The 18,649-nt window shown below is 44.3% G+C and overlaps 1 protein-coding gene across 2 annotated transcripts; it reads left to right on the plus strand.

The window, feature by feature from the left end:
* Nucleotides 1–1,315: 1,315 nt before the first annotated feature.
* Nucleotides 1,316–15,040, plus strand: AAR2 (AAR2 splicing factor). 2 transcript variants are annotated; one of them, XM_063960315.1, is made up of 6 exons: nucleotides 1,316–1,489; nucleotides 3,006–3,134; nucleotides 4,121–4,664; nucleotides 5,619–5,836; nucleotides 7,429–7,658; nucleotides 14,564–15,040. In XM_063960315.1, exons 3-6 carry the CDS (start codon nucleotides 4,123–4,125, stop codon nucleotides 14,783–14,785), a joined length of 1,212 nt encoding a protein of 403 aa, XP_063816385.1. In that variant the 5' UTR covers nucleotides 1,316–1,489; nucleotides 3,006–3,134; nucleotides 4,121–4,122; the 3' UTR covers nucleotides 14,786–15,040. The 2 variants fall into 2 exon arrangements, with proteins under 2 accessions (XP_063816385.1, XP_063816386.1); XM_063960316.1 differs by lacking the exon at nucleotides 3,006–3,134.
* The last annotated feature ends 3,609 nt before the right edge of the window (nucleotides 15,041–18,649 follow it).

The following is an 18,649-nucleotide window of genomic DNA, read 5'->3' on the forward strand; positions in this document are numbered from 1 at the left end:
TGCATATTTACACTTTCGATGTCATTCGTGATTGAACTTTGACCTCAAACGGAAAATTACGAATCTTAGTAAATTTACCCCATTGTGTGAGACTGTGGCTGTATCTGCATAAGAAATGCTACACACAGAATATAGGCATGCCGCATATCATTTTAATCAGCAGAAGCTGCTGATGCCCCTAGGCATATCAAATGCCCTAGGCAATTGCCTAGTTTGCCTATGCCTATGGCCGGCTCTGCTGTCACATACATGGGGATGGGCACAGAGAGCTCCACAGTGGCAAAGGTCCGTGTAGGGAGCTGGTCCGACCCAACATTCCGGAGTCCAGACCGTTCTGGCTTTCACCCAATTCCTACAAATCAGCAACTGTGCAGCAGTTAGGATGCACATTAATATTGCATCAGAGTTGTAGTCATAAGAAAAACTATGCAGTTCAGCTGGTTAAAAAAAGAAAGAAAAAGAGACAATGTCCAGGAGCATATATGACTGAGGAGTAAAACCCTCACCGCCTTAGATACAAATTATGAACAATAAAGACATTTCTGTGCACAAAAACGTGTGCTAGTATTGAAACCTCAGGGAACCATACGATGGCCCTCATTCCGAGTTGATCGCTCGCTAGCTGCTTTTAGCAGCAGTGCAAACGCTAAGCCGCCGCCCTCTGGGAGTGTATATAAGCTTAGCATAAGTGCGACCGAAAGGTTAGCAGAACAGTGCTGAAATTTTTTCATGCAGTTTCAGAGTACCTGCAGACCTACTCCTTCCTTGCGATCACTTCAGTCTGTTTAGTTCCTGCTTTGATGTCACAAACATGCCCTGCGTTCAGCCAGCCACTCCCCCGTTTCCCCAGGCACGCCTGCGTTTTCACCTGACACGCCTGCGTTTTTTTAGCACACTCCCGGAAAACGGCCAGTTACCACCCAGAAACACCCACTTCCTGTCAATCACTCAACGATCAACAGAGCGACAGAAAAGCGTCGCTCGAACTTGTGTAAAACTGCATAGTTTTTTGTGAAAGTACGTCGCGTGTGCGCACTGCGGCCCGTACGCATGCGCAGAAATGCAGATTTTTAGCCTGATCGCTGCGCTGCGAACAACGGCAGCTAGCGATCAACTCAGAATGACTCCCCCCATATGCTGTAAATCAGTGGTTCTCAAACTCGGTCCTCAGGACCCCACACAGTGCATGTTTTGCAGGTAACCCAGCAAGTGCACAGGTGTATTCATTACTCACTGACACATTTTAAAAGGTCCACAGGTGGAGCTAATTATTTCACTTGCGATTCTGTGAGGAGACCTGCAAAACATGCACTGTGTGGGGTCCTGAGGACCGAGTTTGAGAACCTGTGCTGTAAATTAACCAGCACAAGCAGTGTACTGCTAACATTACACAGATTGCTTGGAAGTGGAACCTTTATTACATTGTTTGTTTCCTGGGGGAAGGAATATGTAGAACACAGGACGTGCTTTTACAGCTAGAAGGAGGGAGGTGAGTGCATAACCCATGTTAATGTAGGTTACATACACTGTATGCAGAGTAGATGTCAGATAGAAGAAATGACGAGCTATAAATACTACAGTGAAAGCTGTTAGATACCAGCCTACATCGGGGCTCACTCTCATGAGCTATGTCATCAGCAAATACACTACCACATGCCAGCCTTATAGCTGTTACTTCTGCATGCCTGCCCTTTTACTATGTATATGATCTAAGTGCAATGTAGCGTAGGGATATATATTTATTTTTTATTTTATTACCGGTCGTTTATATAGCACACACAAAATAAATATATATATATATATATATATCTACTATATAAAAGTGAAAATGTGTCCTATTTCTATACAAATCCACAGTTTACAAGTGAAGATTGTGAAATTTGACATACAAGCGTATTATAAAATGGCGGAGGCAACTAAAAATTTAGAAATCCCTAGCACCCCTAGGGGAGGGGGGAGACAGCAGCACAGAGTATATCAGGAAACAGCATAACTTCGGAATTGCTGGAGCAATGTACTTAGAAATTGGTACACATATGCATTACAATCTGGGAACAAACACCCCTAGCACCCCTAGGGGTGGGACAGCAGCACAGAGTATTTTAGCAGACAGCATAACTCTGGAATGCCTGCAGCAATTTACAACAAACTTGGTACACATAGGACTTACAATCTGGGAACAAACACTGTTGGGATAAGACACCCCTAGCACCCCTAGGGGTGGGACAGCGGCACAGAGTATGTCAGGATACAGCATAACTCCCGAATGCCTGGACCTATTTACAACAAACTTAGTACACATATGACTTGCAGGCTGGGAAAAAACACTGTGGGGATAAGACACCTCTAGCCCCCCTAGTGGTGAGGCAGCAGCACAGAGTTTTTCGGCAGACAGCATAACTCTGGAATGCCTGGAGCAATTTACACCAAACTTGCTACACAAATGACTTACACTCTGGGAACAAACACTGTGGGGGTAACACGCGACTAGCACCCCTAGGGGAGGGACAGCAGCACAGACTATTTCAGAAGACAGCATAACTCCTGAATGACTGGACCTATTTACAACAAACTTGGTACACATATGACTTACAGGCTGGGAACAAACACTGTGGGGGTAAGACACCCCTAGCTCCCCTATGGGTGAGGCAGCAGCACAGAGTTTTTCAGCAGACAGCATAACGCTTTAATGCCTGGAGCAATTTACACCAAACTTGCTACACAAATGACTTACACCCTGGGAACAAACACTGTGGGGGTAACACACGACTAGCACCCCTAGGGGGTGGGCCAGCAGCACAGACTATATCAGGACATGCATGATATGTCAGTGATGACAGGGCCAGTGACATGATGTGAGGAGGGGAATACAGGTAGCACACACCCACACACTGAGAGTTATATAGTGGAAGTAGCATGGTCCCCCAGCAGCACAGAGTATATCAGGAGATACATATTGTGCTGCGCTATATAATAAACTGTGGAAAAAAACAATAATTTCACAGGGGCATTGACATGATGTGAGGAGGGAAATGGAGGCAGCAGGAAGCCACAGACTGAGAGTTGTATAGTGGGAAGAGCAGGGTCCCTTGGGGGACCAAAAAGGGGCCCGGCCACTACACAAAGTGCGTCAGGTAAGCAAGATATGCCTATAAACTAGATCTCCAACCAACGTAAATTAATGAACAACTATCATTCTAATTTACCATCCTCATCCTGTAGCAAAGCACGGGTATTCAGCTATCTACAATGTTATTTATCCTGTTTGTTTAATATTTAAATTTATTTATGTAAACAGACATTCTTAAAATCCCAGGCATCGCCGGGTACTCCAGCTAGTATGTGTGTGTATATGTATATGTGTGTGTGTGTGTGTGCGTATGTATGTATGTATGTATGTATGTGTATATATATATATATATATATATATATATATATATCTCAAAAGTATAATTTGCACAGTACTCCAATAACTTTTACTTTGCTGTAAGCAAATAGCACACCCTGTCATTGATTACCAATAGCGCTTGAGTAAGCTGCCATACTGTATGTGTGTGTCCATTTGTGTTGGTGTTTTGACATATTTTTACATTTTATTGTCGCACATTAAAGATGTTGCCAAACATATCTAAAATCAATGCCTATGCTTATGAGCATTGCATACCTCCCAACATGATCCATTCAAGAAAGGGACAGATGTATTAAGCCTGAGCCTGCAGAAGTGATAAAGCATTTATAAGTGGAAGGTGATAATGCGTCGGACAATCAGCTTTCAACTGTCAATTTACGTATTGGAGTTGATTGGCTGGTGCGTTATCACCTTCCACTTATCACAGCTTTATCACTTCTCCAGGCTTAATACATCTGCATATGCTCTGTTCCTGGACATCCCTCTTAATCTCTGATTTCCTTCTCATGTGGTGAAACACCTTTCTTATCTATTAACTAGTTAAACACAGGTAATGGCAATCCTTCATTAAGAGGGAAGTCCAGGAACAGAGCATTTTGTCCCTCCGGGAAAGGGTGATTTTGGGAGGTATGCGATTCGGTGAGAGTCTTGAGATTGTATGAGGTTTCTTGGATATAGATTGTTCAGTTCTATCATATTTTTGTTGTGCAGAAATGGCAGGCTCATCCGCAGAAATGGATCCTGAACTGGCACGACAGTTGTTCTTTCAGGGAGCAACATTTGTGATTCTCGGGTTTCCTGAGGGTTCTGAATTTGGTATAGACTCGAACAGTTGGCAAGTTGGTCCACGATTTAGAGGAGTGAAGATGGTGCCTCCAGGAGTTCACTTCATCCACTATAGTGTGAAGAGGAAAGGGGGAGCTTATGGGGAAACTGGGCCACGCTCGGGCATGTTCTTTTACTTAGAGCAGAAAAATATTCATCTTCTTAAATGGGACTCTAAAGAAGAAGAAATGGTGACCGCCTCCCAGGACGAGGCTGAAAATCTACGGGAACAGCTAACTTCCTTGGATCCTTTTTTGGGACCGTACCCCTATGAAAGTCTGCGTTGCTGGGTTTCCCTGAGCAGTCACATTACTAAAGAAGCCATTTTAAAGTTACAGCCAACCTGCGGGACAATCTGTTCCTTTCCAGAGGTTCTGCCCATTGAGGTGATGACCCACACAGAGGATCGAGTGAAGCACAACTTACCCAGGTAGGGGTGCTGAGTAGCTATTTGCTCTCTTATATTTGCTTCTGTTTTTAAAGTATGTTGTGTTTTGTAAAGACAAAACCTACATTTATATATCATTACATCCTGTATTTTTATATTTAGAGCCAATATATTAAACAGCTCAATTTTAATATGCAGAAACAGGGTTCAAGTTCAGAACATTGGAACACTGGGCTAGCAGTTTTACTATCCACGTGGATATCTATTGGTAATAATAACCTATGGCAAGCGAAGCAAGCCACCGTGTTCAAAGTTTGTCGAGCGTACACGTTTTAATGTTCTGAAGCAGTTTAGTTATGCTAATCCAGAGGGTCCCATGTTCTAAATTTGAACCCAGAAATAGTGAGGTAGGTGTATTAGTCGTCATTATGGGATGGGGGGCGGGAGGAGTGGTATCAGTGCACATTATGTGCATGGGTACTGCCCCCCCCCCCCCCCCCCCCATATGTATGATAGCGGCGGTGTGTGCCCAGTGACAAGGCCCCTGTCATTATCGACGGTGCTATATGTGGGATAGCACACCGATACGCAGGGCAACATAAGACTCCTACAGCTATCGATTTCGACAGCTGCAGGTGTCGATGCCATATCTCCACTGCAGGGACAGCGCTGTCCATGGTTGTGGTGGGTGCCGGCTCTGGGCTGCATGTGAGATATCGCGTGAGTAGCGATATCTCGCACATGTGCACTAGAGCTGGCCGGGCAGGGAGATGCAACACATCAACAATAAGCTGATGTGCTGTGGTCTCAGGCGAGGATTGAAAGAGGGGGGGGGGTTTTCACTCACCCGTTTCGGCAGACATGATGTTGTTACACCTTGTCGTTTGTTCCTATCTGCTTAGCCTCGGTAATGAGGTGAAGCAGGAAGTGTTATAACTGCACGATCCATGCCACTTGATATGTGTACGTTTATTATGATGTATTTTATTTGCACAGGTACGACACGGTATGTCAAAACTATAAGGAAGGCCTGTCTAGACTCCCCCAAATGAAACAAAAAGAAGGAACAGAGATCCGATTTAGCCAGCTCCCAGAGAAAATGTATCCAGAGAATGCTACTCCTGCTGAAGTCACTCAGCACAGCATGGACCTATCTTATGCCCTTGGACAAATTATTGAAACACACTATCCAGGAAAACCGATTGAGCTTCTAGGTCAGTGAAAATATTATGTAAAAAGTATTTAAAATCAATTCTATAAAATCCAGACATTGCCTCTGATTTATTGCTTTTAAGGCCTAATATTCTCCTAAGTAAAGTGATATGTATTGTTGCCATATAGGTAATTGTCCGCACTCAATATAATATTAGGGCAATGGATATTGTCTGAATCAAAATATAATTCATTATAAATAGGCAATGTAACCATAGTGAACAGTACACTGGATATATATAGTAAGGAATAGATTTGAAATAAGTTTGAATGTATGAGGTAATGTGTAGCTGATTTAAGAAATTAGGTTTGTATATGTGTTTATATATTTATACTGTATATATTTGTGTTTTACTGCAAGATGGTAAAATATAGTGTAGGGAACAGGTTTATTCTGCTCTAGCCATAAATAAGGCTAGAGAGGTCACAGTATAACAAAGAATGCATTTACAATCAAATGGACACTGGAATCCACAGGTGTACATTTAGATCAGAAGCAAGATTTGCAACACCTCTGGCAATTATAAAACTAGCTGGTCAATGGTCCAGTTGTAGGTCAGATCATGGGTCATAAAACAGTAGCTTACATTAGCTACTACAAAAGAGATCACATCCATTGATAAAACATGCTTCAGGCAAACAAATATTGTTACACTTCAAATAACCAAAGGAAGGTCTTTGATGTACAGTATAAGGAAAGGACACGTTTTATGGCACCAAACCTGCTTGAGCAGAATATCCAACTTGGAGCAGAGCATGTTTTACGACACCTTGGAATGTAAATGGCACACCTATAATTATCTATTCCATTGGAAACTGTGAGAATATGCTAGTTTGAATTGGTAAAATATGGCATAAAAAGAGGCAGGTTTAGGGAAGTTAGTCAGGAGGAGAAGAAGGTCAGTCAGAAGGAGAGAAGGAGCAGGAGGAGAAGGAGACATAATCCTTGGGATGGCAACCATGTAACTTGCAAGTATAAACTATGATAGTACTTGAAACTGTTTGTGAAACTTATGTCATGTTTTATGTTATATAACTAAGGAAGCATTAGATAAATAATTAGTATATATATCACTACTGTGTATATCTTATTCTGTACGATTCGATCTGCCTGTAAATAAATAATCATATAAAAAGAGCGGTAATATTCAAGCTTGAACTCTCTTTAAGGAATCTTAACTTCATAATTTCATAAGTCATATATATAAGGACTGCATATATTTATCAGCCACTTAGTAAGCCTGACATATTATATTTGCAGATATATATGATAAACGCATATTAATTAAAATATATCCATATATTAAATACCATATATGATATATTAAATATTGATATTCATAAATATGATTCCATAAATCAATAGTATACAGTAGTATAGTATTATAGAAGACATACTGCTCGGAATAGAGTATCTGTGACATTTTAATGGACAAATCTCCGCTCTCTGATCCCATTGTGTGTATGTAGGTATTTTATTCTCTTTTATACAGCACATGTGTATGTGAAATGTTGTGATGTATGATAAAATGACTGCTTTGCAATAATGTTCAGCAACAACCTTGTTATATTATTTTTCTGGGTTTTTTTTCAGCTGAGCTGCAGTTTTCCTTTGTGTGTTTCCTGTTTGGGAACGTGTATGAAGGCTTTGAACAGTGGAAGAACCTGTTGAATCTTCTATGCCGGGCAGAGTCTTTCTCCTTGCAGCACCCGGCCCTGTACAGTGAGGTCATCTCTGTCCTATATTACCAGCTGGCACAGGTTCCCACAGACTTCTTCATCGACATTGTATCTCAGAACAACTACCTGACCAGTACTCTGCAGGTAAACAAATTGTGTTTGCAGTAAGTGTGCTACTACCAATAAGTGTAATTAGTGCTTCTGCACATCTGTTACTAGTTCACATGCTTTTAGTCCTGATGGCTCAATTGTAGTACATTCATTGGGTATCTTATCTGTCCTGTTCTATAAGGTGATGGACCAATACTTTTATATGGTAATCACTAATTGTGTGTATGTGTGTGTATATATGTATGTATGTATGTGTGTGTATATGTGTATATATATATATATATATATATATATATATATATATATATATGTGTGTGTGTTCATTCTAGCACCCTGCACTTTTCAAATCCTGTGCAGTTCCTCTTTCCTGCCTGGGTTGTCGCTTTCTGCTCTGGCGCTTCTCAGCACACAGAGGTCTGTATAAAAGCATGGAGTAACAGATCAGAGTGTGCTGAGAAGCACCACAGCAGAGAGCGACACCCCTGGCAGGAAAGAGGAACTGCACAGATTTTGAAAGGTGCAGGGTGCTAGAATGAACACTATATATAAATAAGTCATGTACTAGTCTACACACTCGTGCTTAAGCAGGTTTTGTTATATCTATTTTTATGTATCATTTCTCTGACGTCCTAGTGAATGCTGGGACTCCGTCAGGACCATGGGGAATAGCGGCTCCGCAGGTGACAGGGCACAAAATTTAAAAGTTTGACCACTAGGTGGTGTGTACTGGCTCCTCCCCCTATGACCCTCCTCCAAGCCTCAGTTAGGTTTTTGTGCCCGTCCGAGCAGGGTGCAATCTAGGTGGCTCTCCTAAAGAGCTGCTTAGAAAAAGTTTGTTAGGTTTTTTATTTTCAGTGAGTCCTGCTGGCAACAGGCTCACTGCAACGAGGGACTTAGGGGAGAAGAAGTGAACTCACCTGCGTGCAGGATGGATTTGCTTCTTAGGCTACTGGACATACAGCCTGGATGGGTCACCGGAGCCGCGCCGCCGACCCCCTTGCAGATGCCGAATAGAGAAGAGGTCCAGAAACCGGCGGCAGAAGACGTCTCAGTCTTCATGAGGTAGCGCACAGCACTGCAGCTGTGCGCCATTGCTCTTCGCACACTTCACACCAGCGGTCACTGAGGGTGCAGGGCGCTGGGGGGGCGCCCTGGGCAGCAATGTAATATACCTATTCTGGCTAAAATATATCACATATAGCCCCTGGGGCTATATGGATGTATTTAACCCCTGCCAGGTTCCAAAAAAAAGGGAGAAGAAGCCCGCCGAAAAGGGGGCGGGGCCTATTCTCCTCAGCACACAGCGCCATTTTCCTGCCCAGCTCCGCTGCGAGGAAGGCTCCCAGGACTCTCCCCTGCACTGCACTACAGAAACAGGGTAAAAACAGAGAGGGGGGGCACTTATTGGCGATATTTATAATATTTGAGCTGCTATAAAGGGAACACACTTATTAAGGTTGTCCCTATATATATTTATAGCGCTTGGGTGTGTGCTGGCAAACTCTCCCTCTGTCTCCCCAAAGGGCTAGTGGGGTCCTGTCTTCTATCAGAGCATTCCCTGTGTGTCTGCTGTGTGTCGGTACGTGTGTGTCGACATGTATGAGGACGATGTTGGCGTGGAGGCTGAGCAATTGCCTGTAATGGTGATGTCACCCCCTAGGGAGTCGACACCAGAATGGATGGCTTTGTTTATGGAATTACGGGATAGTGTCAGCACGCTACAAAAGTCGGTTGACGACATGAGACAGCCGGCAAACCAGTTAGTACCTGTCCAGGCGTCTCAGACACCGTCAGGGGCTGTAAAACGCCCTTTACCTCAGTCGGTCGACACAGACCCAGACACTGACACTGAATCCAGTGTCGACGGTGAAGAAACAAACGTATTTTCCAGTAGGGCCACACGTTATATGATCACGGCAATGAAGGAGGCTTTGCATATCTCTGATACTGCAAGTACCACAAAAAGGGGTATTATGTGGGGTCTGAAAAAACTACCTGTAGTTTTTCCTGAATCAGAGGAATTGAATGACGTGTGTGATGAAGCGTGGGTTACCCCTGATAAAAAAACTGCTAATTTCAAAGAAGTTATTGGCATTATACCCTTTCCCGCCAGAGGTTAGGGCGCGCTGGGAAACACCCCCTAGGGTGGACAAGGCGCTCACACGTTTATCCAAACAAGTGGCGTTACCGTCTCCTGATACGGCCGCCCTCAAGGATCCAGCTGATAGGAGGCTGGAAAATACTCTAAAAAGTATATACACACATACTGGTGTTATACTGCGACCAGCAATCGCCTCAGCCTGGATGTGCAGTGCTGGGGTGGCTTGGTCGGATTCCCTGACTGAAAATATTGATACCCTGGATAGGGACAGTATTTTATTGACTATAGAGCAATTAAAGGATGCGTTCCTTTATATGCGAGATGCACAGAGAGATATCTGCACTCTGGCATCAAGAGTAAGTGCGATGTCCATATCTGCCAGAAGAAGTCTATGGACACGACAGTGGTCAGGCGATGCGGATTCCAAACGGCATATGGAAGTATTGCCGTATAAAGGAGAGGAATTATTTGGGGTCGGTCTATCGGATTTGGTAGCCACGGCAACAGCCGGGAAGTCCACCTTTTTACCTCAAGTCCCCTCCCAACAGAAAAAGCCGCAGTCTTTTCAGCCGCAGTCCTTTCGTTCCTATAAGAACAAGCGAGCAAAAGGACATTCATATTTGCCCCGAGGCAAAGGAAAGGGTAAGAGACTGCACCAAGCAGCCCCTTCCCAGGAGCAGAAGTCCTCCCCGGCTTCTGCAAAGGCCTCAGCATGACGCTGGGACCTTACAAGCGGACTCAGGGGCGGTGGGGGGTCGCCTCAAGAATTTCAGCGCACAGTGGGCTCACTCGCAGGTGGACCCCTGGATCCTGCAGGTAGTATCTCAGGGTTACAGGTTGGAATTCGAGAAGTCTCCCCCTCGCCGGTTCCTAAAGTCTGCTTTGCCAACGTCTCCCTCCGACAGGGCGACGGTATTGGAAGCCATTCACAAGCTGTATTCTCAGCAGGTGATAGTCAAGGTACCCCTTCTACAACAGGGAAAGGGGTATTACTCCACGCTATTTGTGGTACCGAAGCCGGACGGCTCGGTAAGACCTATTCTAAATCTGAAATCTCTGAACCTGTACATACAAAAATTCAAGTTCAAGATGGAGTCACTCAGAGCAGTGATAGCGAATCTGGAAGAGGGGGATTTTATGGTGTCCTTGGACATCAAGGATGCTTACCTTCATGTCCCAATTTGCCCTTCACACCAAGGGTACCTCAGGTTCGTGGTACAAAACTGTCATTATCAGTTTCAGACGCTGCCGTTTGGATTGTCCACGGCACCCAGGGTCTTTACCAAGGTAATGGCCGAAATGATGATTCTTCTTCGAAGAGAAGGCGTATTAATTATCCCTTACTTGGACGATCTCCTGATAAGGGCAAGATCCAGAGAACAGCTGGAGGTCGGAGTAGCACTAACTCAAGTAGTGCTCCAACAGCACGGGTGGATTCTGAATTTTCCAAAATCCCAACTGATCCCGACGACACGTCTGCTGTTCCTAGGGATGATTCTGGACACTGTTCAGAAAAAGGTATTTCTTCCGGAGGAGAAAGCCAGGGAGTTATCCGAACTAGTCAGGAACCTCCTAAAACCAGGGACAGTGTCTGTGCATCAATGCACAAGAGTCCTGGGAAAAATGGTGGCTTCTTACGAAGCGATTCCATTCGGCAGATTCCATGCACGAATTTTTCAGTGGGATCTGCTAGACAAATGGTCCGGATCGCATCTGCAGATGCATCAGCGGATAAAATTGTCGACAAGGACAAGGGTCTCTCTGCTATGGTGGTTGCAGAGTACTCATCTGTTAGAGGGCCGCAGATTCGGCATACAGAACTGGGTCCTAGTGACCACGGATGCCAGCCTGAGAGGCTGGGGAGCGGTCACACGAGGAAGAAACTTCCAGGGCGTGTGGTCAAGCCTGGAAACGTCTCTTCACATAAATATACTGGAGCTAAGAGCAATCTACAATGCTCTAAGCCTGGCAAAACCTCTGCTTCAGGGTCAGCCGGTGTTGATCCAGTCGGACAACATCACGGCAGTCGCCCACGTAAACAGACAGGGCGGCACAAGAAGCAGGAGGGCAATGGCAGAAGCTGCAAGGATTCTTCGCTGGGCGGAAAATCATGTGATAGCACTGTCAGCAGTGTTCATTCCGGGAGTGGACAACTGGGAAGCAGACTTCCTCAGCAGACACGATCTTCACCCGGGAGAGTGGGGACTTCATCCAGAAGTCTTCCACATGATTGTGGTCCATTGGGAAAGACCAATGGTGGACATGATGGCGTCCCGCCTCAACAAAAAACTGGACAGGTATTGCGCCAGGTCAAGAGACCCTCAGGCAATAGCTGTGGACGCTCTGGTAACACCATGGGTGTACCAGTCAGTGTATGTGTTCCCTCCTCTGCCTCTCATACCCAAGGTACTGAGAATTATACGGCAAAGGGGAGTAAGAACAATACTCGTGGCTCCGGACTGGCCAAGAAGGACTTGGTACCCGGAACTTCAGGAGATGCTCACGGAAGATCCGTGGCCTCTACCTCTAAGAAGGGACCTGCTTCAGCAGGGACCGTGTCTATTCCAAGACTTACCGCGGCTGCGTTTGACGGCATGGCGGTTGAACGCCGGATCCTAAGGGAAAAAGGCATTCCGGAAGAGGTCATCCCTACCCTGGTCAAAGCCAGGAAGGAGGTGACTGCACAACATTATCACCGCATTTGGAGAAAATATGTTGCATGGTGTGAGGCCAGGAAGGCCCCGACAGAGGAATTTCAACTGGGTCGATTCCTACATTTCCTGCAAACAGGATTATCTATGGGCCTCAAATTAGGGTCCATTAAGGTTCAAATTTCGGCCCTGTCGATATTCTTCCAGAAAGAATTGGCTTCAGTTCCTGAAGTTCAGACTTTTGTAAAAGGAGTACTACATATACAGCCCCCGGTTGTGCCCCCAGTGGCACCGTGGGATCTCAATGTAGTTTTGGATTTTCTCAAATCCCATTGGTTTGAGCCACTCAAATCGGTAGATTTGAAATATCTTACATGGAAAGTAACCATGCTACTGGCTCTGGCTTCAGCCAGGAGAGTGTCAGAATTGGCAGCTTTATCATATAAAAGCCCATATCTGATTTTCCATTCGGACAGGGCAGAATTGAGGACGCGTCCTCATTTTCTGCCTAAGGTGGTATCAGCGTTTCACCTGAACCAGCCTATTGTGGTGCCTGCGGCTACTAGCGATTTGGAGGATTCCAAGTTGCTGGACGTTGTCAGAGCATTGAAAATATATATTTCAAGGACGGCTGGAGTCAGAAAGTCTGACTCGCTGTTTATACTATATGCACCCAACAAGCTGGGTGCTCCTGCTTCTAAGCAGACGATTGCTCGTTGGATTTGTAGCACAATTCAACTGGCACATTCTGTGGCAGGCTTGCCACAGCCTAAATCTGTCAAGGCCCACTCCACAAGGAAGGTGGGCTCATCTTGGGCGGCTGCCCGAGGGGTCTCGGCATTACAACTCTGCCGAGCAGCTACGTGGTCAGGGGAGAACACGTTTGTAAAATTCTACAAATTTGATACCCTGGCTAAGGAGGACCTGGAGTTCTCTCATTTGGTGCTGCAGAGTCATCCGCACTCTCCCGCCCGTTTGGGAGCTTTGGTATAATCCCCATGGTCCTGACGGAGTCCCAGCATCCACTAGGACGTCAGAGAAAATAAGATTTTACTTACCGATAAATCTATTTCTCGTAGTCCGTAGTGGATGCTGGGCGCCCATCCCAAGTGCGGATTGTCTGCAATACTTGTACATAGTTATTGTTACAAAAAAATCGGGTTGTTTATTGTTGTGAGCCATCTTTTCAGAGGCTCCTACGTTATCATACTGTTAACTGGGTTCAGATCACAAGTTGTACGGTGTGATTGGTGTGGCTGGTTTGAGTCTTACCCGGGATTCAAAATCCTTCCTTATTGTGTACGCTCGTCCGGGCACAGTATCCTAACTGAGGCTTGGAGGAGGGTCATAGGGGGAGGAGCCAGTACACACCACCTAGTGGTCAAACTTTTAAATTTTGTGCCCTGTCTCCTGCGGAGCCGCTATTCCCCATGGTCCTGACGGAGTCCCAGCATCCACTACGGACTACGAGAAATAGATTTATCGGTAAGTAAAATCTTATTTTTCTCAGACATTTACTTTAATTCTTTAATTGACTAATCCAGATGTGTCCTCATACATCCAGCCCCAAAACGCCACCCAGCATGAGATGCTTGGTGCGAGTGAGCCACTAGGTTTCATGCAACTACTAGTGTTGGGCATTGTTTTTTCCCTAAAATGTGTCTTGATCGGAATGCGGTGTGTCTAGGATGCACAATGAGACTGTGCTGATTAATTTGATATATGACACTTGTATATAGTGTGTGACTGTGTCTGTATACGGAGCATGACAGAACCTGTATTGGAAAAATGCAGCGGCTGCTACATTGTAGCACTTTGTATGCAGATGCAGAGACTCAGTCGCGCACCGATATACAAGTGTTGCATATCGAATTAATCAACACAGTCTCCTGGTGCGTCCTAGTTATGTTCTGATTAAGACATTTTCTGCAAAAAAGATGCTCAGCGCTAGCAAAGACTTACGGGACCTGGCACGCAGAGAGGGGTTCTTTGGCACGACTGCAGCAATGATGTATGAGGAGACATCTTGTATTTTACATGTATGTACATATATACATACATACGCAAGAACATTTGTCCGGTATAATTTACCAGTGTCTATGGCTCATCACTCTGAAATAGTTTGCTGCCCCTTCTCTGAATTTGTGACTTTGCCTATACTGTCACTGCTTGTCCCTTCTGTTTAGGTTCTTTTTTCATTCCTGTGTTCCCCGACCTCGGATAAAGCTCTGAGAAAGAAGGCTGTCCGTTTCAGAGCCCATCTCACCAAGACGTTCCAGTGGGATTTTGAAGAGGACCCTCTAGACTGTGCTCCACTTGTTGTCCAGCTGCCTGACGGGTGGGAGAACCATACCTCAGACCAAGCTACATGTCCAAAAGGGAATAATGAAGTTCTCCTCCCTTCATAGCTGGAATAGGGCTGACAAAATAATCTAAATAGAATTGCTGGTTTCTTCTCCTACCGATGTCCTCAGTAGCTTCCACCTGATTCTTGGATGGGCAGGTGATGGGACATAATGGATATTCAGGTGTAGGAACCGTGCTCATGAACTATGAAACTACAAACTTTATATTGTTTAGGTATTTTAGGGTGAGCTGTGGCAATCTGTCTTTGTTTGAAATTCCATTTGGTGTATCTATATAAAGACTGGGATTTTTCAGTATTTTTGCCCGGAGAATGTCTTTGCTTTCAGGCCTTTGTCTTTTCATTGCTTGAGGTAAAAATTGGTGACTTATGTGTGACACTGAATCCCAGCCACACATCATGTGACTTTTCGCATAGTAGGAACAGTTTTGATTCTTCCCTATCCTGTAAAATGTATTGGCTTTTGCAGCATACTAAATTTAACGTCCTAATGGCAGTTTGAAGAAGAACACTTTTTCCCTTGCTTGCAGGCTAAAGTTACCTGGGTAAAGGTTGTGGCCTGCCACTCTCTGCTTTTTTGTATGGAAAAAGCAGCACCCACCCGGTGATGTAACAATCCCTCAATGTCAGAGTAGGAGAAAAATAATTGGAGAAGCAATAAATTATTCAGTTTTATTCTCATTGCTCACCAGGGGGCGCTGCTCTATTTAGAAACCCAGGGCATAGCCATAAATGCACAGGAGACCTAAATACCTGAGTAGTCAAACAGACGGGTGTAGTTTGGTATGCCGGCGGCCGGGCTCCTGGCGACCAGCATACCGGCACGGGGGGCCCGACCGCCGGCATACTGACAGTGTGGTGAACGCAGAGGAGCCCCTTGCGGGCTCGCTTCGCTCGCCACGTTGCGGTCACGCTATTTATTCTCCCTCCAGGGGGGTCGTGGACCCCCACAAGGGAGAATAGCTGTCGGTATGCCGGGTGTCGGTATGCCGGCGCCGGTATACTGTGCGCCGGGATCCCGACATTCGGAATACTGAAGACATAGGGTAATATTAAATGATTTTTGTTTCTTACAGGAGATTTCCTGCGGTGTTACTTACTCTGAAGATGATGATGTCTATATAACACATGGAAAATGCGTCACATATGATTATCCATTTCTTTCACTTTTATGTGAGACTTGCTAAAATGCTCAGAGCAAAACTACTGTATGTCCATGAGGCCTAGTGGCATATGGCAGTGTTTTATAGTTCTGATTATAAACAATCCTTATATACACACAGATTTCCTGGGTGGTCAATTTAATGTCCCTCCCCGGACGTCTGTGGGTAGACAATATCTCGGGCGCGATATATGAACTAAAGAATATGAAAAATTGTAAAAGAATATCTGTTGGTTTGTTCATATTTGAGTTCCTTGGGCTAGATTTACTCATTGGTTTTATGGGTTATAGGTCGGGTTATAAAGTTAAAGGACCATTTCTAATATATTAGAAATATATAGCCCCCCCCCCTTTCCCCCCCCCCCTCCCCCCCCCCCCCTTTTTATTATTATTTACAGTGCATTTTTTATCTGGAGGGGTCTGGTTAGCATTTGGATGGGTGACAGGGAATTGTCCACTAGAGCTACAGATAGCTAATTGTGATATAGTTATTAGTTTATGAAGGTAATTGTAATTGCTAAAAGAGCATTCCTTCCTTCTTTAAGAGCCCGTTGTAAGCACCTGGAGTGGACCAGTACGGAGTTGTTTGTGAGGGCATCAGACAAAATTGTATTGGTGGTTGTTTATTAGGGACTTACTATACAAGAAATGTATTCTCTTTTAACTTGTAAAAATAAAAATTAGATGAACTTAAATATATGGTGTATTATGGTGGGATTCAAACCTGAGACATGATGCTGCTGGAGACTGTTAGGCGGCGGCCTTGACCACTAGGCTATAGTAGCCTTTAACAACAGATTATGTCCCACTTCCACTTGTTCTCTATATGACTCTCTAATATCTTTCCTTTCTTCCTTACCTACGTGTTGCCAGTTATAATTAATTTTTTATTAATTTAATATTTTTAATTCTGAGGGCTGTAGTTTTTATAAGTTGAATAATACAGAGATCGTGAATCTCTTTTTTAAGCATAATATGTATTATATTAAGTAGTTATAAAGGACATAGTACCCAGAATGTGCTGGTATATTAAAGATTGCCTTAGATCGAATACTGGTTATTTAAACAACACCTGTAGTACACCTGCAGGTTATAATGAGTGCTACCCTATGATTGGTGGAAATAGTGCTTAAATATCAGGATAGGAATAAGCAGTGTATAACTTCTGATGAAACTGTATAATCATTATAATGGAGAAACGCGTTAAGGACACTTCTATATTCTATTTGGGAACACTCATGCTCGGGACCACGGAACTGACACCTTGGTAAAGCATCTCCAACCTACAATTTGGTGAGGAACTCCTTTAAAAAGCATCAACAAGGAGAAGCTGATCGGCGTGCAGCCACAGCTGGGAGTTGCTTGCTCTCTCACTCCCCAACCGGAAGAACTGTGGTCAGTATGTGAGGCTGCAATCACTCCGGGAATACGCGACTCCCGCAGAGACACATCGAGCGGCGCGCTGACGCAGCCGGGCACTGCGTTTTCCGGAGCTTAATATCTGGACTACTGCTGTTGGGGAGGTGAGCACCACCATTTCATGACATTCCTCCACTAAAACTCTGATATATTGAAATATAGCATGAGCTTATACTGACTTACTCTATCAAATCAAAAGTTTAGCACTTGAATCAGAGTCTGGAAACAATTACGATACAAAATTATGCATCATGGTCGCTTGACACAAAGTAAAGCTCGTTACTAGGAGTGTCAATATATGTATCTCACTGGAGTCGGAGACCAAGGATTGTCCCAACAGCTATTTTAGTAACTATTAGCCTTTGAGTGTTTTCATTTATGTGAATCAGTGATTAACCTAAAGTTGTGAAAGATTATAATATCTAGCTTTTTATGTGTAATAAATTGGTTATAATATATAAGGAATATTTAAGCACCCTCCTTTTTTTTTATATACTATGTTGGTATAATTGTTACCTTAAATTGTACTATAAGTATATAGACACTGCAGGTGTGTAGCGCTCTCTTTATATAATATATTTTATAGTTCTGATGTTTTTAGAAATGTCACCACATAAATGTTTACAGTTTTTGTCACAAATGTCTTTTTCCAGAGAGAAAAATGGCCTCACTTACTAGATGGGAGCACTTTAGGAATTTCATTTGTTCTCATTTAACTAATTGATATTGGTGGTCATTCCGAGTTGTTCACTCGCTAGCAGTTTTTCGCAGCCGTGCAAACGCTATGCCGCCTCCCACTGGGAGTGTATTTTAGCTTAGCAGAAGTGCGAACGAAAGGATCGCAGAGCGGCTACAAAATAATTTTGTGCAGTTTCAGAGTAGCTTCAAACCTACTCAGCGCTTGTGATCACTTCATACTGTTCAGTTCCTGTTTTGACGTCACGAACACGCCCTACGTTCGCCCAGCCACGCCTGCGTTTTTCCGAACACTCCCTGAAAACGGTCAGTTGACACCCAGAAACGCCCACTTCATGTCAATCACTCTGCGGTCAGCAGTGCGACTGAAAAGCTTCGCTAGACCTTGTGTGAAACTACATCATTCATTGTAATAGTACGACGTGTGTGCGCATTGCTACGCATGCGCAGAAGTGCTGATTTTTTGCCTGATCGCTGCGCAACGAACGAAAGCAGGTAGCGATCAACTCGGAATGACCCCCATCATCCAATAAGGAAAGCTGTTTTCTAAGAAGACCTTTTAAAAGAGAGACAACTATCTTAAGAAACTGCCAAAGCTCCTCTGCAGTGAATGACACCTCTCCCATGGCA

The sequence above is a fragment of the Pseudophryne corroboree genome, chromosome 3 (genome assembly GCF_028390025.1).
Source record: "Pseudophryne corroboree isolate aPseCor3 chromosome 3, aPseCor3.hap2, whole genome shotgun sequence".
Classification (NCBI taxonomy): Eukaryota; Metazoa; Chordata; class Amphibia; order Anura; family Myobatrachidae; genus Pseudophryne; species Pseudophryne corroboree.

Bases quoted from the DNA above. Each gene is read 5' to 3' on its own strand.
- AAR2 (XM_063960315.1), top strand. From the start codon at position 4,123: ATGGCAGGCTCATCCGCAGAAATGGATCCTGAACTGGCACGACAGTTG. The intron at 5,837-7,428 runs GTCAGTGAAAAT...GTTTTTTTTCAG, and splicing joins AAAACCGATTGAGCTTCTAG to CTGAGCTGCAGTTTTCCTTT. The intron at 7,659-14,563 runs GTAAACAAATTG...CCTTCTGTTTAG, and splicing joins ACCTGACCAGTACTCTGCAG to GTTCTTTTTTCATTCCTGTG.